Below are 25,543 nucleotides of genomic sequence, written 5' to 3' on the forward strand. Positions count from 1 at the left end.
CAAAGTAGGTACAATATGAACACCTCAGATGTGCTGGTGGGAAGCAGAAACATGCATGTTAAAGACAAATTTCCTCCAGAAACCTTTAGTGAATGAGGGCAGGCAAGTACTTAAACATACTCCATCCTACAATCTTGCTGTATACACCCCACGGTCCCCCAGAATTCTGTACACAGCAGAGAATGTGTAGAGAATTATCTCTTTCAAGCAGAGTAGCTTCTTTCAAGCTACTCTGCTTGAAAGAGATAATCTTTCTTCTGGGCCTAATCAGCCCTTGCTGCATAAAGTTTTATCCGTATGTTTTCTGCTGACAAACATGCAGCCATGATAAGGCTGACTTGTGAATATTAGTTGTATTAGGGATTTAAAATCCATACATTATTATTTAGCAATGCCTCAAACAGAGTGTGTATTTTATAAAAACCTGCTTGATCCCATGAAGCTCCAGGCAAACTGTTTACTAGCAGTGCTTATTTGTAAGATTGATGAATGAACTAACAATTTCCAGTGTGCAGTTTTTAACTAGGTTTTATCAGTCTTAGAGAGTAAACTTTGACATTTGCAACTCAGAATCAAAATAGGTTCTGCAGATTTCTCTGTAATGGCTACCTGGTATAAACTCTGAATGTTCTACAAAAAGAATACTTTATTCCTTCATTTAATTTCTTTGGTTTCTCAGAAACAAAAGCTACGGAAGTGAACTGAGCAATGAAAGACAAGCAAACAAAGGTAACACTCTGTCCCTATAGTTTCAGGGATGCTTGTAAACACCAGTTCTGACGGACCAGTTCTGCATGGATTAAGTCTAAATAAAGGCAGCTAGAACTAGTTTTGGACTATTGCTTTCCAGCAAAAACTGTCTTTGGCACTCATATAATCCACTTCTATGATGCTACTTTACACATAGCCCCATATAAAACTGACGGAGGAAATTAAAGACTACTTTCATAAAACAGGCATTTCAAATTAGAACAACAAAAAAAATCTGTTCCCTATTAGGCAATACAGGAGCATTTTTCAGAATGACAGAAACAGAGAATAGTACCAAAATTAGGATGAGAAAGTTCAGTAAATTCAGACTACCTGGGTAAAAGTTTGACCCAGCTCTACTAGCCTTCATTAACAGTAGCACCTGGAAAATCTGAAGGCTACAACAGAATAGACAAAATTAAAATACATTAAAATACACAGCATGGAGAAATTATGTATAAATTTGTTCACCCTCCAATTCCACCTTTAGATCTGCCAGAGAGGTTTTCTTACATAGGTGTCTTTCTATCACGTATCTTGCAGTAAGATACAATGAATGAGACTCAAAATACAGCTATACCCTAAGTCTCCTGTTTGGTAAATAGCTGAATGTAGACATTTCTGATACAAGCATTGTGTCAGGCCAGACTAGCTTCCACCATCAAATAACAGCACTGCTCTTGGGCTTTTCTGACATCTTTACTGCAAGGCTCACAGTTTGCAGTCACAGATTCAGCTGTGTCAAAGAGCATGACCAGAGAAGGGCTCACAGGGTGGGAAAAGGGATACACAGCACACAACCTTCAGCTAAAACAAAATACTACTCACCCAGTATGCATTCAGTGATTATTATCTGCATTCAGAAGACTCAAGAACAAGAGCTTTAGTTCTAATGTTCCCTTTAACATACTCCAGGAAAAATTCCTCATTTTCACCTTTTCCTGAGTACAAGAAAGACATTCTCTTGCAAACTGCTTTTATATGCTTAGGTGAAATACACTGTAAAATGTATGGCTCAACTGCATTCCCCATGGTTCTGTAAATGATACCCTACTAACCTCAGAACATCCACAGAGTTTGGAAAAGCTGGCACGGATTGCACACTTTGAGCTGATGAGCATGTGGCTCCCATCCTTAAAGCCTCGACTGTAACTATGATGGAAACAAGCTGCAACCTGCTCCATGTTAGTTAGGTGTCTCTGGAGAGGTTCTTCACTCAGCATCCTGACCTGAACACAGAGTCATCTCTGGCTCTCCTTTAACACAGAGCTTCTACGTTTCTGGTATGTCAGGGGTCTCTGAACAGCATTTTCCCAATTCCTAAATAGAGAGAACTAGCTTTGTTTTCAGGAGAAATTTAAAATTGTATTGTATTAAAGGGTATTTCTACCCAACAGTTGCTATTTTGTGTTTTCACTTACCCTTGCCCTACAGTGTTTCAGTTGAATCCTCCAGGTTTTTTTTTACTTCTTCCAGCTTATTCTCCTCCATGCTGCCTCACATGACCTGTCACTCTTAGCTGTGTTCACTTATCACTTGTGAGCTCCCCAGGCAGGTAAAGCATGTTTGGGATTCTGCTGAGACCTGACTAATCAGCACCATGGGAAAGGCTCTCTTCTCTCTAGCATAATCCCACTACGTGAGCTACCTGAAAAAAAAGAGAGGGGAAAAAAAAAAAAGAAAAAAAAAAAGAAAAAATGACAGACAAAGGAATCCAGAGAAGAAATTCCATCTTGGGAAAAGTAGTATCTTAGTGCCTACACAACATGAAAATAGCTAACAATACTGGCTAGTCTAGCAAAAAACATGGCAGAAGATTATCATACTGCACTAAACTATAGCAAGAACCTTGGTCTCAGACTCCTAGCACTACAGTATGCAGTAAACTGATGTATGTACCCAGTGTTCTACTTTCCAGTAGCTCCTCATGGCAAACTTATTACCCAGACACTGAGATACAACTATCTCAATACTGTAAAGCATTACATATCATGGGTAAGAAAAAAAGTGATCCTAAAGGTTTCTGTACCAGAAGGCAAGCTCATACTAAAAATGAACAGCCTCAGAAAAGAAACTTAATGCACCTAATGGATTTGAACTTCAGAACACAAAGCTGGAGAAGAAAGTCTGATGCTACACTGCTGAGCTCCTCCGGTAGGGATTCTTTCCTCTCAACTTTCTGAATTAACTGATACGGGAAAGTATCAATGAAAGATTTAAAATTCCTTTTAGAATATTCCCTTTAAAATTTTAAAGGTGAAAACATGGGACAGATTTAAGGTTAAAAAAAAGAGCAGCAATTCCTATGCAAAAAAATCGCTAATTTTGTCTTCACTCTTTTTTTTGCAATTTTACATATGTATACCAATGATTCAGAAGTGCTTGGGTGGAGAGGTAAATTTAATTTTTAACTGAAGACTAACAAGAAGACTTCAGTTGAAGACTCAAAATCTAGCTCAGGTCCTGCAAAGAGTAATCTCTTCCACCTGAACCACTAGAGCATCCTACTGTTGATGAAAATTCTACTGAGGGTCTTGTGGCATTACACAAGGTTGCCAGGAGCAGGTAATGACAGTTCCTGACTTATTCCACCCAACATCCAAAGAGGGACAGAGGCAACAAACACCTAAAACAACTGTTGGTTCTTGGCGACATGTTATTACTGCCAAGCTTGCAGCTGTCTGCCATCAGCAATAAAAAGTCATTTTCCCAGCTGTCCATAAATTAAAGTGCCAGTAAAAAATTTAAAAATATTTGAATAGCTTCAACTTCCCCAACTATTTCCGAGTACCTTATTTGGTGAAATTTTCTTATACACAAAAGGGCTAAATAAGGCAGAAAGACTACCCAGCTGGGTTAAAAAGTGCCACATCTACAACAACTACTTAACAGTCCGGGGGGGAAAAAAAGTGAATACCATGAGTGAGAATTCTGCCAGTGACACTCATAATACAGGCAAAAATCTCAACAATATTGATAGACTGTTCATAGGGACTGAAGTTCCCAGCTTTGCTCACAGTCAACACCTGGATCAAGTTCAGACCCAGTTCAAATGCTGCATGTGTGAAACTGCAGATTCTGGGCTGCTCTCTGCACCAATCAGGGCAGCTGCACTTTGCTCTTTGTATTACAGTTCCCAGTGAACAAAGTTCAAGCAGCTAGCTGCAAACTTCAGATGCTGGTTACTTTCACTTCCTTGCAGAGTAAAGGAACTTCCCACTTTAACCAGGAAATATTCAACAGACAGCTTTTTTGATATTTTCAGACCCACCTTTTTTAATTCTAAGATCTGTAAAAATGACTCATGAGCCTGAAAATATATTTACTGCCATTGTGTGCCACTTTGCTAGGAACTCAAAGTAGGAAGACTAATGTTGTATGGAAACCAATCAATAGAGAAAGCCACAGGTTAGAGGATGAAGATGACAATGTCATCAAGAAAACTGGATCTTTGTAAGGCCTCATTTTTGTAGCTGGAACATTCCACATGTTCATGTTTCATACTTCAGGATTCCATATCCCTCTAATGAAGCACTTACAGAAAGTTCAGTGAAACGGGAAAATGAAGTTGTTTTCCTTAACAAGGTCAAGTAACCAAGTGCTTGAGCAAGCACTGGTTAAAAAACATCAAGTAACCAAAAAGGTCCAAAGAGGTTTGCTGTCTTTTTAAATGAAAACCTAAGCTACACACAAGATTTTAAAACAAACACTAGCAACTTCTTGATAATAGCACCCAAAATATAACCGCACCCCACAGTTCCTCTTACCACTTCAGAGTTAAGCCTTTTCCAGAAACAAAGACCCAAATAGGTCCACAAAAGAGAGCTATACATTCTAACACACCACACACATGGTATGTGAGAAATACCTCACCTTTGTCGCACCCAGGAAATTATATCCACCACAGAATTATTTCACTCCACAGAGAAGTTGCTGAGCTTCAATAGTTATGGCAAAGTGAGGACAAGGTAAAAGTAGGCAAAGCTATAAACAGCCATGCTGAGATGTGGGGAACATGTGGCAAACATATGCACAAGACAGACCAAGACAAAGCTTTGTGTATGAAAAGAAGGAAAAAAGTCAGTAATATTCCTTATGTTTGCAGGCTTTGTGGCTGCTCTTTTGTGTAGTCCTTCCTCCCAGCCTTCCATTATCACTAAGGTAAAGCCCAGATCATGACTAACCAGCTGCACCTGTAACTCTGCACAGGTGTGCACACAGAGAAACCTTTTGTTCACAGCTGCCTCTCCTCTACTGAATATGCAAAAGCCATTTTAACATAAAATTTCAGCAATTTGTTCCCACTGGAGTAGCAAACAGCATATTCTCCGACCACTTTCCCCCTTGTGGAAAAATACAGTGGTTGTTTCAAAGTTTACCAATTTGTACTGAAATAAAATCCACCACTTTGAAAATAAAATACTAACACATGCACTGATGATCTGTCCAAATCTGTCTAAGCCTAGGTTATTTCCTGGGCTTCTGAAATACATCATCCCACTCTTGTTGTCTCACCTGGCTTCAAATGCAATCCATGCACTGTCATTCTGAAGCACAAGAATTGGAATGGCTGCCTCGTATAGAGAGCATCAGTGATGTCATCAGTCTGTACACTACTCAAATCCCTCTCCAAGTAGGGAAAAGCACAGGCACTTGCCCAGTTACATTGCCTGGCAAGCAATGTCCCCAGTAGCTCTCATACAACTGGACTGACTGGGCAAGAAGAGACATAAAATAGGCCAGTGTTTCTTCTTTTCATTACTTGATCATGTGAGTCTCTTCATCAGCATCATAGAACTCCTCATCTTCACTTCCACTCCCTGTAGAGCTGTCTTTGTCTCCAGACTAGATGCAAAAAGGAAGTCGTTAGTTAGACTGAAGCCACTAAATCAATCTCAACAAACAGAGCATGAACCATTACACTTCTTTGGACTGATGGTATAGAAAAAGTAAGAAAAAACAGGCCAAACCACTGTATTAAAACTTTGTAGAAGACACATGAATTCAGGTTCAAATCCTTGGTTCCTCCAAGTATCTTTAAAAGACATGGGGTTGTAGTGGATGTTTCTCTGCTCCACCAGCACCCTAGAGAATATATGCAGGAGAGAGTGGCTAGAGTGGTTCTAAAGTGGTAATCTACTAAACGCTCTTAAATTTAGTTTAAGGTGCCTACTCTGCGGAGAGCTACTGGAAACGTAGTAGCTCACCATAGCTCAGAACACACATATTACTTGTTTAGGTAAAGCTTCTCCATCCGTAATTAATACTTTTCCTTGGGTAGCACAGACATTTTACTGTAGAAGTTGAATTAAAAAGATCCCCCCTGCAATACTAAATGAAAATGTTATGGAAAAGGGAAAATCATTACCATACTGTATGTTCAGAAGGTAAAATCCCTATTATAGGCATACCTACTCCAGTCAGAATTCTTTTCACAACATAATTTATACACATACCCAAAATAAAATCAGTTATTACAGCTAGTTGATTTTTATCTGGCCAGTGTAGCATTTTTCCATGGAACTCATACAAATGATTCCAGTTAAAAAGGTTCTCCTGCTAGTATAAACTCCATCTAATTTGATTATTCAGGACTTTTTCCCCAATATGCTTGCATCCGTCCTAAGACCTCTGCCTGCCTAGTCATATGCTAAGAAGAGTGAGAGAGAGGGTAAAAAAATAGAGAAATAGAAATAGTGCTCCTGACTGACAGTACCATGCAAGCAAAATCTGTAGCTTTCGATCTCTCTTTAGAGAAGCTTTGCTATAGCAATGTGTGCTAACTGCAAAGGAATTTCAAGCAGTTTGAGCACTACGACCTGTCAGAAGATGTAAAGGGAATCATGTTAGGCTTTTTTTTCCCCTAGACTTCTAAAACTATTTGAGGAAAGTCAGGCTATCACTGGATGCTGTCCAACTTGAATATCACATTCATGTATGTTAACAGGAACAAAACCTCCGCTCTGGGGAATCAGAACACATGTTATCTTGAAAATGGTACAAAAGGACAATGGATTCCACAGGGGGAATTCAGGGTATGCCAAATAAATTCTAAATCTTTCTCACAACAGCTTCATAAGACCTCTCATGGCCTTGTCAAATAGGGTTAATGTTTAACAGCTTTCCATTTTATCAGCACTTTCTTTGTGAGCTTTAAAATAAATCCCTAAAGCATTCCAGATATAACTTCACTGAAGTTACAGTATTACTTAAGGCCTGAACCAATGACTTTTTCATTCAGATTCAGTAATTTTAATCCATCTGGGCAAAATGTTCCTGAAAACCATTTGGAACAACACCCCCTTTTGTGGGTCCTATTCAGCTTGGGATTTTTAAGCCTACAGAAGGACAAGCAAAGATTTAAACCTGAGAGGACTGACTGACATAAGCTAACCAATTTGTGGGAATATTAAGAGACAATACTTATCACCTCAAAGGGTATTACTGACTGTAGCTGGTTAAAGAAGAAAATAAAAATGTGACTTCCCACCTGTAAGCTGGAACACCTGCACTGCTGACAAAAATTGCTTTCGTTGGTAAACCATCTGCACAATTAAGATGTAATAATCATGTAATTCCCAAAATAACAGCTGATGTAAACGTATATGATGGATTTGTGTAGTCAGCAAGATGGTGGTGCCACAACACATTATCCAGTATGGTTGAAAATGTTTATAAAATAAGCATGTAAAGTAGCTAAAGTATAAAATTAACAGTTACAGGGCTGCCTTTTCAGCCTTTCTTCAAGGCTTTTGTCACTGAACTGCGCTGTCCTATCAAGAATTATTACAGCTAAACTTGGTAAACAAGGCAATGTATTGAAGCTTCTGATAGGAAGCAAATGTCCCTGTTCTAGAAGTACTTGATTTCTGTGAAAATAAATAGATTACCTGTGAATATCAGACCAACAACTATTCAGTGAAAGTAAAGGTGTTAAAAGGATCTTGTCTCATCTCAGCCTAATGGGGCAACTAACATTGTTTGTTAGGAGTTTCCCTTCAAGCCTTCTCACCACTTACTCTATTTCTCTAAGTCCCTCCATACTTAAAGTTTTGGGACCAGGATTTAAACTTTTAAACTTTAAAACTTTACCCAGATTCAAACACCCACTCCCAGCTCTCTAGCCACTTCTTTCTAATCCCACTTCATTCACAGGGAATTAACCATGTCAAATAAACCTCCACATGAGTGGAAGACAGACACCCAGAGAGATGTGTCCAGCAGTTTAACAAAATAAAGTGATCTGAAAAACACAATTCAAGGAAACCTCATTGAAAAACATCGTGCTGCCACATTTATTTATGCTTATACCCGGGAGTTCCGTAGTTCCAATGTTTTCAATGAATCTCATTTCCCAGAGTCAATAGTGAGAGAGATCTCAGAGGTTAGTCTGGCTTTAACCCATTCAGAGCCTGTCTAGAGCAGACCTGGTAACTTCCACTGAAGTTCAGCTGGGGCAAGTCAGAAGTAGTGTGCTGCCTTTGAGAGTAACCCTTCACAAAGGAGCTTCTGGTTTTGTTAACATCTAAGGCTTCTCAAGCTCCAGTGTCCAGCTTTGGCTGAAGCACACTGCAGCAATCAGTCCTAGAGATCAGAGATGCACAGACATCACTTTACCCCAAAGGGAAATGTTGTAAGCTTGTGGCCTTGAAGGAATGAATTAATCCAGCTATATTTCAGCCTGCATTTCCAGAAAACATTTCAGACATGATGGTAGGGTTGCTATGCTATCTTCTCCTTGGGGCCTATCTTCCACAGGACAAGAATCACTATCCTAATCTATTTAGAGTGGCAGATTCAAGCTGACAGCTGAAATAAACACAACTGAAAAGTATTAGGAAAAAAATCAGTGTACCTGTGAGCCATCTAGGGCTTGCAGTGCCATGGCTTCATCACCCAGCCTCCAGTAGGAGCACACCTGCAGGTCTGAAATAGTTTCTAGTAAAGGGCTGTTTAAGGTCTCTGGCAACAATAAGCTTAAGAACCCAGACAACAGACCAGTTGCTCCAAACACAATGTAAGGCAGAGACCACTGTACGGATTTCTGGAAAAAATAACAGAGTTAGGTTGAGATTGGTTCCTTGTAGTTCATGTTCCATTACTAAAGGACCTAGCCTTTACAACCATTCCCTCTGGCAGTGTTTGTGTTCCTATTTAGCACAAAATTCACCAATCCTTCTGTCATGGGTTTTTTGTTTGTTTGTTTGGGTTTTTTACCAGTATTGTCAATTGTATCTTGTCAATACTATTAGAACCCCACAGATTTTGTCATGAACTTTAAAAGAAATGCCTGCTGAATTTGAACTCAATTCTTGCCTCTAACATACGTACTTTTTAACAAATGCAAAATCCTTTTGTAGAAGGGAATAGATACCCCAGAAACACAGAAGTGCTGACCGGAGATCTCTTGAGGTTATCTAGGCCAACCACCTACTCTAAGCGCAATTACAGCCTCAGTTAGATAAGGTCAATCACTGCTTCATATAATCAAATAGCGAAAAAACTCCATGGATGGAGATTTCCCCTCCAAGTAGATTGTTCCAGGCTGCATTAAGCCTCTCAAGAACATTATTTTCCAAATTTCTTATCTAACCCCCAAGCCAAAACTTGGGATAAACATATGCTAACAATGTGGGAGAGTGTCAAAGGCCTTCTCTGCTCTCCTCCCTTTGCTCATCCATATTGTCTTCCATGATGAAATGACTGACTATTAAATCAAGCTGGCTGAAAAGGAATTGTCCTTAATAAATCCATGTTCATTGATCCTGATTACCTTTCTTGCCTTCACATGCTTATAAACAGATTCTGGGAGGTCATGTCTCAATCCTCCCACAGACTGAGTTAGAGGTGCTCAGCTTCTAATACTTTCCACTTTCTGATACTGAAGAGACACACAGGATTAGCTTTTTACTTCCCACAGCTACCAGTGATCCCTCACTACAACAGTGGTTTACCACAGATGATGAACACTTGCTACACTATCACAACCATTCTCATAGAATCTTACCCCATGGAATGGAAAGTTTTCAGCTCTAAGTGTTCTTGAACCTATTGCTCCTCCTACTGTTTGCTGGCCTTCTGCTTCCTCAGCTGCGCTGATAGGCAGAGTATTGGAGAGAAGCGTTGTCTCTCCAGACTGAAGCACAAATATTTCAGCTTATTTCATGCCACCCACTAATGGGATGCCCTTCCCATTCATCAACAGGCATATTTCTTTAGCTGAGAAAATCCCTATTTATGCTCCTTGCTAGTTTTAACTTCAACTGAGTTTTGGCATTCCTGGCATCACCTGTGACAGCCCAAGCAATGGTTATACTCCTCTTCTGATGCCTGTCGCTGTTTCCACAGTAAAGAAGGCTTATTTTAAAACAGGGAAAGAGTTTAGCAAAAACTCACACTGTAGAGAGCATTTCTAAATTGAGAAAAATAACAGGCTGTGATCAAATAAAAGACCAACATTTCATCTCTTATCTCAGCAGTTAACTTCTCCTATTTTTACTATTATGAGATCTCCAGACACTGAAAATTCTTTAAAATATTGGAAGAAATTATGAAACACAAAAATTATTATTTTCTCAAATCAGGGTTCATTTGTTATGTAATCATAACTACTTTCATTTTTATGGAACCCCTTCAAATATTATGATCCAAGATTTGTGTCTCATGTAGTATCAAATCTCTGGCAGACACAATATAATGAATGCCCCAACTGCTACATATAAGCTGCCTACTAAATCCACCTGGTAGACTGGCAGCAGTCTTGGCTTTGCCTATTGCTCCCCAGAGGTGCTCACGCTCTCACCTGCCCAGTGCTTCATTCTGCATATTAAAAGGCTTCCTGTGCTCACCTGTCCTTTTCCTAACCTTCTGCCTCACATGTAAAATGGCAAATGGCAGAGAGGAAAATTACCTGAGATGAAATCTGTCACATTAAAGGAATTGTCACTGGGCCTCAGCAAACAGCTGGGGGAAAAAACTGGCACACTTTTTACCTGCACACATGTAACACTCTAAGCACAGGAAAGTAATGGTGTCATCCCCATGTTTTGTTCTTCAGAATCTTTCTTTGCCTTGAGGGTGTATCAGATCTCCACATCACCTTCATTTACTGAAAGACGAACTGCTTTGCTGATATTTATAACCCATGGATATATAAGTGGACTGACAGTAAAATGAACTTTTTCTCAAAAATATGAGTTATTGAGCCCATATGCCTAATTTTGATGCAGTAGCTCTTTTAACCACATGGGTCTTTTGCTATTGGTTGTGCAGGATTTAAAATCTGGTATCACCATCTTGGTAATATGAAATTATTATATTTTAAGGTCCACTAGATAGCTCCTACAGAGCTAAAAGTTCTAAATTAAATAAATTAACAAAACTTCTAAATAAAATAGATTAAAAACTCTAAATTAAATAAAATTTCTAAATTAAATAATGCTGAGGTTTTGTCTAATCACACAGAAGATACTGCAATGCTTTTGGCCTACCATGATACTGTTAAGACAGGCAATTTATGTATCTTAATTCATAAATGAAATTCATCCCAAATATTCCCATCTCCGTATGCCTCTGAAACACCAGAGCCACAAAACAAAAATATACATAACAGAAGTTCAGACAAACCAGTGAAGGGACAAAAGGTGCAATGATTCCACCAACACGGGAAAACATGGAGCAGGCACCCATTCCAACATTCCTAAGGAAAAGAACCAAAAGTAATTAATCTTTTGAAAAGTGTTACTGAGCAAGGAAAAAGACTCATCAGTCATGACCCTGAGCACATTAACTGGCAAAGAAAAGTCAAATGTAATTGAAAGCATCCCAAGACAGGAATGAAACATGTTTTTTGCAATTAAAATCAAGTAAAAATCCCCTTTACATTCAGAATTTTTCCATACACACCTAGGCAAAACAAGTGTGATTTCAGTTCATGCATCTTGCCTGTGTCTGGCCAAATTAATTTATTCAAATCCTACTTATCATCAGATTTACCCAGTCATGAAAAACACCACAGTATAGTTTCACTGGTGGCTGACCATCATATGCACCCATATGGCAGAAGTTTCTGTCTTCTCTGTCAGCACAAGCAGGGGGTGCTTTTGCCCCTACTGTTGCTCCCAAACAGCCTGTGAAGCATCAAGTGACTTCTACAAAGTTTATTGAGCAGTCACCTTCAGTGTTCCTGGTTAAGCATGTATGATGCTAGAGTTGTCTGGTTTTCTAAAGCACTCATTAAGAGAAGTATCTGCAGTGCTATAGTTATCATCATTAGTAGAAGGGGAGTTGTAAGCAGGCCAAGCAGCTAAAGGTCTATTTTACTATTACATAAAAATATGGTTAGTCTGAAGAGGACACTGCAAACTTGATGGAAGAGGGAGTGAGAAGGGAAAAATTTCAAATGTATAACTACATCTAATCATTATATATAACTGAAAAAATCAAATTAAAAACTATAGTTAATAGAAAAAAAATTAAGATAAATAAAAGATGATAATGTAAGAGAACTAGAAAAATTAACACTTAAAATTAACTTGTGTTACCTTATGACTGTGGGATAAAGCTCTGATGTGTAGATGTAGACAATATTAAATGCAGCACTGATTGTCAGTTTTCCCAGCAAAGACAGAGAGCGACTATTCACCACTGCAAACACTCCAGTATCTGAGAGAGAAAATGCAACCCTTGTAAGGCTTTTGAGCATTCCAATACACCTCGAATCATTTTAATCACACAATAGTATGGTGTGAAAAGGAATCAAGTGGAGAATCTAAAAGCTGAAGCTACAACTCAGTATTTTCAGTCTACCACTAATTAAATACTAAATTACTTCTATCAGAAAGTTGAAGAAGAGTATAACAGATATATTTTCCAAAAGTGAGCACATTTTTTTTAACAAGAGTCCTATTCATTGTCATTTCTATAGTATAATAATATTCTTCTAACATTATTACTTTGAAAGGAAGATGCTGTGAAGAATCACACCAAATTTTCCATCCAGCTTAGTTTGTCAGAAGATGCAGTGCTTATTTGCTTTTAACAGGCAAATCAGAGCTCATGCCCTGTGAAGACAGGTGCTTGCTTCTGGCCAGTGAGCCCTTTCACTTCCCCAGGCACATCACCCTTGCCTGACTTGGGCAGTTCAGTACACAGCTGATTTCCTGGGATCTCACAGTTCTGTCCTCTCTTTTCACATCTTATGTTTGGAATGACATGAAAAAAATACTTGGTGACTGGTACCAGCCAAACCAGAATATTTCCAAATGTCCATGCTCAAGCACCCGAAATAATTCTGAAAACATGAGTTGCATCCCTTTAAAAAAGCTTTGCCTATCAGACCTACTGTCATCTAGAGCAAATTCTGTACTCTGTCATAGATGTTTAATTTCCTGAATCACTCTTCAAGCATTTGAAACATTCTCTTACTTTATGAAAGGTAATATACATCCATAGATCTTACAAGCAAGGTGAATTTATCTATCTGGTTTTACAAAGAAAAATTGCTATGTAATCTGAAAACTATCATTAGTGCATCTTTACACAAAAGATGTTTAATTTCACATTTCTTAAAGATCCCCTAATTCAGAAGTTAATCAGAATGCTCTCCTGAGCTGTAAATTGTGTAGCCACATTACTATTACCACAACCATGCTACTTTTGAATATTACAGAGCAGTGTGGGAAAGATGGAAACTTGCTCCGTCACTCAGTTCTTCAGATCTTCTGACACTGGTCTTCCACTCAGAGAGATATATCCAAGTTGCATGGGTACTACTTACACTAACCTATCATCTAGCTATTGGAGATAGCAGAAGAAATATCATTCATTGGGATGATGTCAAAAACACTGGAAAGGAGCAACTGATGTGAACAGAAGTAAAGGGCAGAATCCAAAGGCAAAAATTCAAATCCAAACCTTACTAACAAGTTTTCTCTAAGGTCTTAGGGAGGCTAATGCTTATTCTTTTTCTCTAATGAGCTGGCTTCTCTGGCTTCAAAAATTGAGACTCACATGTTGTATGAGCCTAATCTTCCAGCAGCCGTCAAATTGATATGCTGTAGGATGCTGTTTTAACCAATTCTTACCACATACTCCAGAAACAAAAAACTACTTACCTCTCTTCTTAGGCAGAAACATGACAATAAGACAAGCCAGTCCTCCCAGGAACAGAAATGCACTCAACGTTCGTTTCCGACCAAACCTGATACGCAAAGATAACAACGGTTTATATTCTGCATTAGGTTTGTGGGTTGCAGAGTAATGAAACCTCTGAATTCACACTGACTCTTTCTTTGCAGCTGGGAATTCTGAATTTCATCTTCCACCAACGCTTCCTCTCACACCGTTTTTAAACAAGCTTTTGCTGCACACTTAACAAAATGAGTGCCAACTTTATACAGCAACTGACAATTTCTAGGATTTGGGGTTGCTTCCTGCTGTGTGTGACATTTGTAAACCTCTTCAGGAGACAGAGAGCAGAGGCTGGGATGAAATTCTACAAAAATTGAGACACATAGTCCAGAGTATCGTGGTTAAGGAAAAGGCTGCATATCTGCTCTGCTCTCACAGCTCACAGAGGTACTGCTATTGCAGGTCCTGAGACCACAGGACAGCCTGGGCAGAGTGGACTCGGGATAGCTCTGTGCCAGAAGTGAGGATGGGATCACGGGGCAGCGGTGGGAAGGACGCTATCTAGTGTTAGCCTGGAGGCAGCGCAGGTTCCTCTGAGCTACATCAATCCCACCCAAGCCAGAGGGTGGCTCACCATGAGGTGAGCGACTGAAAACAAGTTAAACTGCTATTTGAAATAGACATAAATCAATGCCACTTTCACATCGAAGCGGGAAGCCCCACACAACAGATACAAGCTAGGAGGCGTGATACACAGAAAACCTATCTTTGAGAATAGTTATCAGGAAATCCTGAATGGGTTAATAAATTCCATACTTACCATTTTTGGTTAATCAAGTAAATACAGATTGGGTACGCTGGGATTTCTATCAAGCCTGACAGGGCTAAATTGGCATAAATACTTCCACCTAAGTCACCCACATTAAGGGTAAGACCATAGTAAACCAAGCTGCACACAAACCTGCAAAAGACAGGAGAAAAAAAAAAAAAGTGAAATCAGAGCTGACACTTTGGCTGCCAAATCAAAGCACTGGTCTGGCACAGTACACTATAAACTATATTTAGTGTTTCAGTAAATAGGTCTAAAATGTTTCTCTGTAAGTGTATGATGCCTTCTAGGGAAATAAACCTTTTTGGCCCAGCAAAGACCCAATTCCTGACTTACTACTGAGTAAAACTTAAGACTACACTTACAAACAATGTGCATAAACCAGTATAAAGTTAAAATACAATCATGACTATATTATTTAACTTCAGAAATGTTCTTGTCCCTTTTGTTTTTATCAGGTTACACTTTCATCCACACTTTTTCCAATTGTGTCTAAACCAAATTTCTCAAGCAGTTCAAACAACACTTCAACCTTCTTTTAATTTCTACACCTTGGTCCTGTTTTATTCATTCATTCTCCAACTCTGTTTAACTTTTCTTTTGTAACCCTATTGTCATGTTAACCCCTGTAAAGGGACTTGTCTTTACAGAGAGGAAAGAAACTGGTCATTAATACATTCTGCAACAAATTGGCAATTCTCATTTAAGGAACAGAATAATCGACTAGTTATTCTGCAGTAAGCACCTGGAAAAGCAACATGGAAAGAGCTCAGTGCTGTATGCTGACAAAACCATTTGTCCATTTGTTTTATTCTTAACTGATACATATTTCCCAAATATATGCATTATAAAAGCAGCTACATGAGCACTAATGCCCAAAGACCTGCATACTATGTCAAACATAAGGTTTTTTTAAAGAAGCAGTGAAAGACCTCAGGGCTAGCGAGATATCTGAAAAAAACAGGCTTTAACTTTTGGAGTTAAATTTTTGCTAGTAACTAGAGGGAGCATCACGGACTCCTGCCCCTCACTGCAGCAACAGCCAGCACTTTCTCTTAAGAACTGTGGCCTACAATGTCTACTCATTAGACAAGGTAGGCCACGCACCTGCTAATGGGCTCCTTACACACAAAACAAGGAATAATCCATGTGAAGAGATACTGACAGCTCTGGGCCTAAGAGGAGGACACTGTGACTAATCTCAGCAGCCTTGTGGGTCAGAACAGAAGGGGTAGTTCTCAACTGTTATGAGACTCAAAACACAAGATGGAAATGCAGAGATGAAAACACCTCAGAACTGGACTGTAAAAATGGCTTCTTGCTAGAAATGTATTAAGGAAATACTGTAATAGATACTTAAATACTAGAAAGGATCCTTTTTAGGTACAGTGTCCCTAACATTCTGTAGGATGAGGCAATTCTCAGCACCACATTCTCTCAAAGACTTAAAGAGGTCGCAGTAGCACAGCTGGGCCCACAAAGTATTTCCAGTACCAGGTGAACATCATGATCAAGGTGCGTCCCAGGAGAATCCTGTATCGGAACAGGTCCAGAAAGCTGCCAGCCTCTCTGGAGCTCCTCTCTGCTGGGAGTTTCAATGAAAAAGTGCATTTCTGCTTGCGGTTCCTCTTTGCAATGAGGTAGAGGGCATCTTCTGCCTCGTTCAGACGGCCCTGGGAATAGAGCCAGCGGGGGGACTCGGGAATGAATCTGAAACACACACAGACACATTTAGGGGTTTTCTTCTCTGTGAGGTTGGACTTGTCTAAAGGAGTAAGGCTGAAATGCACTTCAGTATAATAAAGAGTTTTCAAACAACCCTTCAGGTATAAAATTCATGCACTGAAATGGAAACAAAGCATGTTGAAAGGAAACGTGAGCTGTACGTAATTGAGATAACAAGAAATTGCACAGCATGTATACATAAATACACACACAGAAAGAACAACATTACAAGTTACAGTATGATTAGGATCCTGTCTTTGGAGAATTCAGAATTAAGAAGGCACACATTACTACAAGTAATACAGGATGCTTTTGTAAGAGCCACTAGTTCCATATCTCATTTTCTACAAGACCAACTTCAACTTCCTATTTTTCAGCTTTTTGCCAAATTCTCTCCTGCAGACAAAAAGGCAGAAGCTGTACAGAGGTCATGTTCCTCACGTGCATTCTTCACTTGACAGGTCTGTAACTCCTAAAATGTCTATTACACACATCTTCTATTATTTTCAGGCTTCCCGACCTAATTTAAACTTTAGCCTTTGGCCAGAAGCTTTTAAAGATTCTTTGCCTCAGACCAAAAATTATATTTTTCCTCTAAGTTTAAAAGAATATGATTCTGTGTTTTCACCAAAAAAAGAGCTTAGAAAGGAACATATCTGACAGTATTTTCTACACTGAGTAATTTTTAAGCCATGTGGTAGGGAGGCAGTGGGAAATCTGGAATTTAAAAAAACCCTTTTCTTACAGAAAAGATAGGCCTCTGAGCATAGCTCTGAAATCACAAGCATAACTCACTTCAAAAAGTTGTACCTATCAATCTGAAAGGTAATTTTTTCCCAAGGGTGCCTATCACCGCAAGGTTTTGAATATCCAAAGTGTCATCTCTGCCTTTCACCTCATGAACAGCCTCAAGGACCCTTCCCTGAGTTCTGATGCTCCTTTGAAAGGGTTTTGTGGATTTTTTGAGAAGCAAAAGCTTTATTCAAAGAGATACAGAAGTGAAACAGACGTTGGAAAGGAAAAGACCTCTAGTTTAAACAGCAGCTAAAGTAATTTTGCTCTTTTATTTACTGAGATTTAGAGATCAGAAAGCATGTAAGAAAAGAAGACCACACTGCATCACAGAGCTTTCAGTGCTGAAATTCACAAAGCCTCTACTATCTCCAAAAAGATCACATTTGAAAAACTAAAGGGAGCTGCCCATTTTTTCTTTTGCATGTCACTTTTAGGACAGGACAGGCAAGCAATTTTGGTGCTGTTCCCTCTATGTAAACACAGGAGAAGCATCATGTTATCACATAAATACGAAACCATTCCTGTACCTTTTATCATGTATTCATAGTGCCTCATAGCACCAGTTTAGGTCATCTACATACACCAGCTAAAGAACAGGATGTGCTTCTCTTTTCTTCCACCATAGAATCTGTTCCCTTCTACAGTAATACTGCACACACAGTACAGTGTGGACTTACAGGCTCAGATACTGCAGCACTACTATTTGAAGAGACCACAGACCATGTGGGGGGGAGGGGGTGTATTGAGAGAAATACCTTATTTACACCATTTCATGCCATACTAGAAAGGAAAGCTGACTTAATAGTTTGGGTACTCTGTTCAAATTTTTTTTGACATCTTTCTTTATGAAACTCAGATTGAACAACTTACAGAGAGAGGAGAAAGATGACTGTTCCTTCCAGATTAACCACAACAGCCAGAGTCCTCCAGGAACGAATGAAATACCCTAATAAAGCATACTGGGCAATTCCAACAGCAAAGAACAAGCCACCAATAGAACCTAACATACAATTAAAAACAAAACATTATCACTTCTGTTAGAAACATTAGTAAATCACAACAAATGGCATCAGACAAGAACTAACTCTTCACCAGCAAAAATTCATTCAGCAATTCAGGCACAACCACAGCTCTTTGACCAAAGAACACCCTGTCCTTCATTCATGCAGAGCAGAACTTTTACATCTAATTGCAAAATCAATAAAAGCCCCAAAAGCGTTCTTCTACATCTTCCAAACTCCACAAAGCCCTGTGAACAATGAAGTCTTCTAATTCCAAATATAAGTATTTGTATGTATGCAGCATAAGTATGCACCTTTCAATGTGTAAAAATAAATACTACAAAACATTGAAAAACTGGTAGTTTTAGGAATATGTAGTATTCATTTGTAGCTTCCATGATTTGTAAGACGCCCTATTTTAAAAGGTGCCAGTCTCAGCATAGCACTTCTTGGGCTTTCTAAGTCAGGCCCTGGAGCTCTAGTGATGCCTTAAGTTTTAGCTTTCAAATTTTTCAGATTCTGTACTGCTTCAGTGTGCAGTTCTGAACTTCATATTAAGGGATGGTAAGGTCTCTTCACAGAATAGCTAGACAAAACAATTCCTTTTCTAGCTTGGGACCAAGGACAACTGATCCAAATTTCAGGCCCAAGAGCATAAACAACATGAACTGAAGAGAGAAAAACAAGAAGGATGGGACTTCATAAGCTAAAGCTATAAAGCTGTAAGTTCTGATGCAAATGTATCAGAAATTATAAAAGTGAGAGACCTCATGACCAGCCGTCCATTTTTGTGACCATTTTGGTTCATCTTAGGTATAGCCCTGGCTGGGTTCTTGTACTGCCCAAGGTGCATCCACTGAGGCCTTTTAATAAATAGCTACTTTATTCTTTAACTCCATCTAGCCTCTGTTCTAGGTCAGCCTTGACAAGGCATCAGTAGCAATACAGGTTACACACATTTCTGAAGGACAGGTCCAACACTAGCAATCAACTTTTTTTAATAATATATAAGCAACAGTTTTCTCATCCTGCTAAAACCACTTTTGATTTCTTTTTAAGAACTGCCAGGAAGGAAAGAACTATATTTAGCATACGAACACTTGGCTCTGTTTAACAGAGTCCAGCATTCTGATTAGTAGAGCTCAGTTGTGATGAACCTTGGGTGAGTATCTAGCTGGTAACATTCATGGGAGAGGTTCCAGCTGGATCTTTGTCACCTTGAGTGATGCAGAGATCTGAATGGCCCCAAGTCATCTACCTCGCTTGTCCAAGGTTCATATTGAACAAGTAGAGTTCAAAGACTGTGATCACAGATATGCTCAAGTGGAGCTAAATTTGCAGCTGCTTTGTGTGCCTCAAGTGGTGTGAGAGAGTGAAATCTATGAATTCTGACAATAAAGGCAGTTTACCTGCTAGTGCCCAGTAGGCTGTACCCACACACTCATTCAGTAGAACAAAGGCTACCAGTGACATCCCACCATTCATCATCCCTACTAAGAACCGGGAAACAGCAAAGAATTCATACGAGGGTGAGAATCCGTTTGCAATGGCAAACAAGATGTCAAGTGCAAAGCCTGGAAAATAAAGCATAAAGTTTAATTTTAGAAGAGTGCCTAAAGAAACAGAAGCACTTACTGGTATCTTTACTTGATGCCCACTGGCATCTGTCCTAAGCCATCAAAGTAAACACCAGCACCACAGGTTTGAAAAGAAATTTAAATACCTAGAGTCAATATCAAAAAGGAGGGGACACAGGAGTGGTTTTCTGATACATATTTTGCAGTTTGAACCTTTAAATTCAGTTAATAGCAGACAATTTTTTTATACACTCAGAACCACTGCCTGACTCCTGTTAAAGATGGCTTTATATTTATCCCTGATAAAGAAGCCACAGGTTAAATATATGACCAGGTATCTCTCCTCATTTTTAGAGACTGGTGTATACAAACCAGAGAAGAGAAACATTGCCAGGGGACAATACATGGTGGGTTCGTATGCAGAGCAGGCCCACCTTTTTGTGCTTTGAACAAGTGCTGTTCCTTCAAAGAAAAACAAAAAGCATAAAACATTTCTTTAAACTCTACATGCTTGTGCATTGACACACAACTTTATACATACACAAAACATGCAGTTTCAAATGTTGTTTGATCCAGGGACAGTTAGAAAGCTTATGAGCTTCAAAACAGTATGAGGATCACAAATACATAAAAATTAAATCATACAAACAGGGGATAAAAGGTGCAACAAATTCCTAACAGGTTATACAGGTAAGAATGCTGTTACAAAACAACTAAAAATACTAATTGCAACTTGCAGAGATCCTAAGAGCACAACAATTGCACAAGTGAAAGCCTTTTACGCTGTAACTTACAAACCCAGAACACCTTGCAGAAATCCAAATGGTGACTGAACAGTGAAATACTGATTTGTTGTCTCAACTTCTATGGCACAAGTATATTGGAATGCCAAAACAAACAAAATCACAGCACATGATTTACAGTTGCACATGAAGCTCTCAGCAGAAACCGGGCCGTTGCCACAGATCTTCAGGCCATTGCCAATGACCTTCACGTCATTCATTCTGTCAGGGGGTTACCTGTGAGATAGACTTTCTTCCTCCCGAAGCGATCAGACAGCTGGCCAAAGGAGATGGCTCCAACAAACACACCACTGAAGTAGAAAGAACTGGCAGCACTGACTTTGTATGATGCATTGCCAATTAAAAACCACTGGATGGAGGAAGAAGAAAAAAACAGAAACAACAAACCAGCAAAAAGGCAAATTAATCAGAATCCAAACAGTTCACCAACAGCTAATAGCTGGAGGGGATGTTACAAATTTTAAAGAAGATCAAACTCTTCATAAATCTCCTAAGCATTATATTCAGTAAATCACTGGTCCCCACTGCTGTCTCCCAAACTCCTCGCAGGATACTAACAACTGCAGTTCTTACAAATCAAATGCAGTCTTTGGTTCTGAAATCAAGAACAGATTCCTCACAATACTCTAATTTTTGCAGCTTTCTCCCACTTTCCCTTCTTCTGCCTTCTTTTCCATAAAGCTGTTAACCTAAATAGATTCAGCTCTACCTATTGACATGTGTCACTGCAGTGTGTAGAACACACATTGTGAAAAAACAGTTGTGGTTTATGTCTGAAGATATTCCCGCACATGCTCCTCTTTGTGAATTGTCTTGTCCCTGAGAAATACTTTGGCAGCACTAGACAGGTTAGTCAGGTTTTCTGCACACACTCATCTTTTTTACAGCGTACTTCATCATTTCCAGTTCTCTTCAATTCCAATACAAATACATCTTGAAATGTTTGATTCTTACAGACTTAATGTCTCAAGTTGAACCTTACAAAATTCTTTGCTCCACAGAAGTGCAGAATGAAAATATGACATGCTCTCAATGTTCAAAAGTTATTTCCTTTCATATTCTAAACACTTAACATCTTCTGTTCTTTTCTTTTTCTATTCCTCTTGCACCTTGAGATAATGTTTCCTTTTAGTGACAACCAACTCTTCTTCCTGTGCTGGTAAGCTGGTGATTATGTCATTATCCCTGCAATAACTCTGTCTAATCTTCTCCTCATAATCTTCTCTTCCTCTACCAAATTCTCATTAAATATCCTTTCTAGCAAAGCTTATATTATTTCAAAGCTCAGTTATAAACTACCTCATCATGAGAACAGAGCCATGCAATTAAATCTCACAAAGATTAGGATGCTAACAAAACATCATTCATAAGCTCCAAGAAAATAACTTGCTTACTTTCTATATCTGCTTCACTCTGAATTGTTACTTTAACAGGAAGGTAGTTACTGATAATAGTAGGAAATGCATCCATAAAGTGCCAAGACTGACAAAATTCAACTGAAACCAACCACATGACCATAAATCAGCTTCTGAAGCATCTGCAGACTTCAAAAACAATTCCCAGACAAATACATTTGTAAAATAATTGCATATGAGATTAATTTTATCCTGAAATAACATGGTCAGTTTGTTTTATAACAGCTACAAGAATCATGCCCTAACTTTTGGTATAAAAATTTAAAAAGCAGCCAACATGAAAAGTGTTGACATGAAATGCTTTCTGAATCATTCAGGGATTAAGGGATAATTTGGTTGCAAAGCAAAATTTCTCCTCAAGATTTATTGCAATGTCTAAGCTCTTTAGAGAGCTCAAGGCTTTTCTCTTCTACATAAAAACATCCTACATATATGCTTATTAAAAAGCATATATGGAAAAGCTTAAAAATCAAGCTTTTTACATCAGAATATTTTTCAGTGTAAATTTGTAATGGTCAAGTTATCAATGATGCCACAAGATTAAGCATTGACACACCCTTTTTAAATGTAGGAAAAAACTTCTTTACAATGAATCATGAAATTAGATTAATAATAAATTAGTGGTGAAACACTCTCCAGATATGTATGTTCTCTCTCAAAATGTTTGTGCTTAGCAATAACCTCCAAATATTCAGCTAACAAATTCATAAAAACTATACTTTAATAGAGGGAAACAAAAAAGGTACAAAGATTTTATTCAAATGGGCCTCTACTGAAACACATACTAAAGAGTTAGAAAGCAGACTCTAGACAAGTTGGCTTTGGGTTGGCATTTTCTGAGTTTTTTTGGTTGGGGAGTTTTTTTAGGATTTTTTTATTGCTCAAGCAGGCTTTGTTCTTTACCTGCATTTCTTATTTATGCAACCAAAATGTATAAAGATTTGTATAAAATCTGTGTCATATGCTACACTCTACAAGCATGTCTGCTTGTCAAGTTTGAGAGAGTAAAAGATTCTTGGGCAAGTTAAAAAAAACAGAAAAGAAAAATTCCAGAGAAAATTCAAAAGCCTTACTGAGTTTTAAATGATGCTTAAGAAATCCACCATCCACTAAAATTTTAATTTAAATGGTATCATAAGTGCTCATATCCTCCTTATTGTGAGAATAAGCAGCAATGCCTTTTGAACACAATGACTTGGTACTATTCCAAAGCTGGCCATTTATATTAATATGCTCCTAACCAATAAACTGCTTTACAGGAGTAATTTGGGTAGCATTAATACTGCAGGACAATAGCCACAAACTATCAAATGGTACTACACTGGACTCCACGGTTCAGCTCTGCATTCAGACCTTGTAACCAATGCACTCAGAGCTCTTATAAAGAAAAATTTGACATTAACAGATACTGACAGACCCAAGAAGGGCAGGTGTTGCACACATCAGTGCAGAGTCTGGAATCATTCCTGTAGGGACTGTGGCTAGTCCATGAAAGAAACCACTTAAAAAACACAGAGGCCATGCCAACGAAACCAAAGCTTGTTTTGGAATCGAATGTGAGGGAGCTGCTTTGTCCACCTGACTCCCCACCGCCCATGTTCTTGTATCTGGAGTTGCAAAGACTGCATGAGCCACTTCCCCTCCAGTGCTTGCTAACTGCATGATGGGTGCAATACATGTACTGGAGCTCAGCAAGGGGATGGCCAGAAAGAGCTCAGAGTCCATAAAGAATTTTGAGCAAATTAGTAAAATGAATGTCACGATTACAGCTCAAATGTGGAACCAGGCTGCAGGATGCAATACGTAACCTCCACACAGAAAAGGTGGGAAGTTTTGGAGCAGAACATTGGTCAAGATTTGCACAGCAATAGAAAGCTAGCTTTTGTTGCTGGTAAAGATGTGAGCACATTACCCAGGCTCTAACTGGAGCTAGCATGTTTCATGTGCTAATCAGAACATGCATTAATTTGCAAGAAAAAAGCAGTACAAGGAGACCCCCAAAACCATTTCGGTAAGATTTACTACTCACACACGAAGCTGCAAAACACATCTCAGACTTACCTCAGAGACTATGGATGTGAAGCTGCTGCCGCCGAAGTGTACGTGCTTACGCACCTCGCTGCCGTTGGCAGTCAGAAGCCATTCCCCAAAAGCTCCCTGCTCACTCACTGAATGGTTGCCATGGCTCTGATTAGCTGAGAGCCCTTGGAGATCCCAGTGGTAGGGAGGAGTTGCACCCACCAATGCGATGAGAATGGCTTCAGTGGCCACATAGAGCTGGCATGAAAGACAAAAAACATCAGAGATGCTCAGCTTGAATCCAAGCCATGTGTCCTCCACAGCTGGATCAAATCAGTATTAAAAACATTCCTATTGTTGTATTTGCCTTCTACCACTATGAGACGTTGTGTATAGCCCCTGACTACCAAATGGCACACACTGAAGAACTACAGCTTTAACAAAGTGGTTCTTGCTCTTTTTTAGGTGTTGGATATTTGAGAGAAAAGAAGTTTCCCTCCTGACACCTTTCCCTCAGTCAGACGGCCCCAAACTCCCACTCACAGCAGGTACAGATCATGGATGGAGGAAAAGCTATTAGATGTGCTAAGGAGGAGAAACCCCCTATTCTTTAATGCAATAAATTACTCTTCTATGCTCGCCTTCCTCCTGTGTTGTTCACTCCTCTAATTTGGTATTTGGACTAGATCTCCTCATCGTGGTTTCCTATCTAATCCTTCCCAGTTTTGACAAAATTAATTACTTGCTGGTTTTCTACCGTCTGTGGACCTGTTTTACTCTTAGAAGAGACAGAGACAACCATGTGAACACACACATGCATTTTTAATATACCTACATATTTATAGACACACACAAGGTCTAAATAGTGATCAACACTCACTTTTGTTTAGAAAAGAATAAATAAAACTGCTGGAAACCCAGACATTTCAAGCCTGGTCCAGAGGTGGGTTGCTGCTGCTTGCAAAGAACAACATTCATAGGTCACATTACAACTACCACTTAAAACCCCATGGTTTGAGACCTGTTTGAACACAGAAGTGGCACAAATTCCACATGAGAAGATGGATCATAAAGTCTTCAGAGGGACAAAAGGCATTGCGAGTAACAGCCCCACACACTCTCCAAATAAAACCGCTTCATCTCAAGCCCTCATTGAGAAACTGAACTCAGCACAGTGGTTCTTGACGAAACAAACAAACACCTTCCTCCATAAAAAAACCCACATTCATGTCTCTCCAGTCTTCAAACCCTACTTAGGTACCTCCTGAATAGTCCTTGCTCTGCTCCCAGCATCTCCTCCCTGTGTTCTCAGGAACAATGTACCCACAGGAAGTGCGTTCTCTCAGAAGGCTGCTTCACAAATAATGTGCAAAACTGGGAGAACCATAGGTACAAAAAAGCAGCCTGAGGACCTCTGAATCTGATGCATGCAACATCAGATAATACTGCTCTGTTCTCTACAACAGCTGAGCAGCTGGAGTTACACCCAGATCTAAAT

The 25,543-nt window shown here is 39.1% G+C and overlaps 3 protein-coding genes across 4 annotated transcripts in view; all 3 read right to left on the bottom strand.

Annotated features, from left to right (window-relative positions):
* The window catches only part of MAB21L3 (mab-21 like 3), a 35,825-nt gene extending 30,423 nt beyond the window's left edge, over positions 1-5,402 (bottom strand). The window contains exon 1 of the mRNA XM_068181967.1: positions 5,266-5,402. The gene's annotated coding sequence lies outside the window, so the exon portion shown is untranslated. The remainder of the gene's footprint in view (positions 1-5,265) is intronic.
* The window catches only part of ATP1A1 (ATPase Na+/K+ transporting subunit alpha 1), a 179,126-nt gene that overhangs the window by 108,557 nt on the left and 45,026 nt on the right, over positions 1-25,543 (bottom strand). The window lies entirely within an intron of this gene.
* Positions 789-25,543, bottom strand: part of SLC22A15 (solute carrier family 22 member 15) — a 36,444-nt gene continuing 11,689 nt past the window's right edge. Inside the window, exons 2-13 of one of the 2 annotated variants that reach the window (XR_010996451.1) lie at positions 24,088-24,303; positions 20,828-20,960; positions 19,641-19,805; positions 18,101-18,230; positions 16,205-16,420; positions 14,702-14,842; positions 13,866-13,951; positions 12,294-12,414; positions 11,377-11,449; positions 8,606-8,794; positions 5,266-5,595; positions 789-2,398 (exon numbers count right to left, since the gene is read on the bottom strand). Coding sequence is in view for 1 of the 2 variants with exons in the window: in XM_068181965.1 (XP_068038066.1) it covers positions 5,509-5,595; positions 8,606-8,794; positions 11,377-11,449; positions 12,294-12,414; positions 13,866-13,951; positions 14,702-14,842; positions 16,205-16,420; positions 18,101-18,230; positions 19,641-19,805; positions 20,828-20,960; positions 24,088-24,303 (1,557 nt within the window). In the remaining variant the exon portion in view is untranslated. Of the gene's footprint in view, positions 5,596-8,605; positions 8,795-11,376; positions 11,450-12,293; positions 12,415-13,865; positions 13,952-14,701; positions 14,843-16,204; positions 16,421-18,100; positions 18,231-19,640; positions 19,806-20,827; positions 20,961-24,087; positions 24,304-25,543 lie in introns of both variants that reach the window. The other variant, XM_068181965.1, reaches the window with a different exon arrangement.

The sequence above is a fragment of the Anomalospiza imberbis genome, chromosome 2, assembly GCF_031753505.1.
Source record: "Anomalospiza imberbis isolate Cuckoo-Finch-1a 21T00152 chromosome 2, ASM3175350v1, whole genome shotgun sequence".
NCBI lineage: Eukaryota > Metazoa > Chordata > Aves > Passeriformes > Viduidae > Anomalospiza > Anomalospiza imberbis.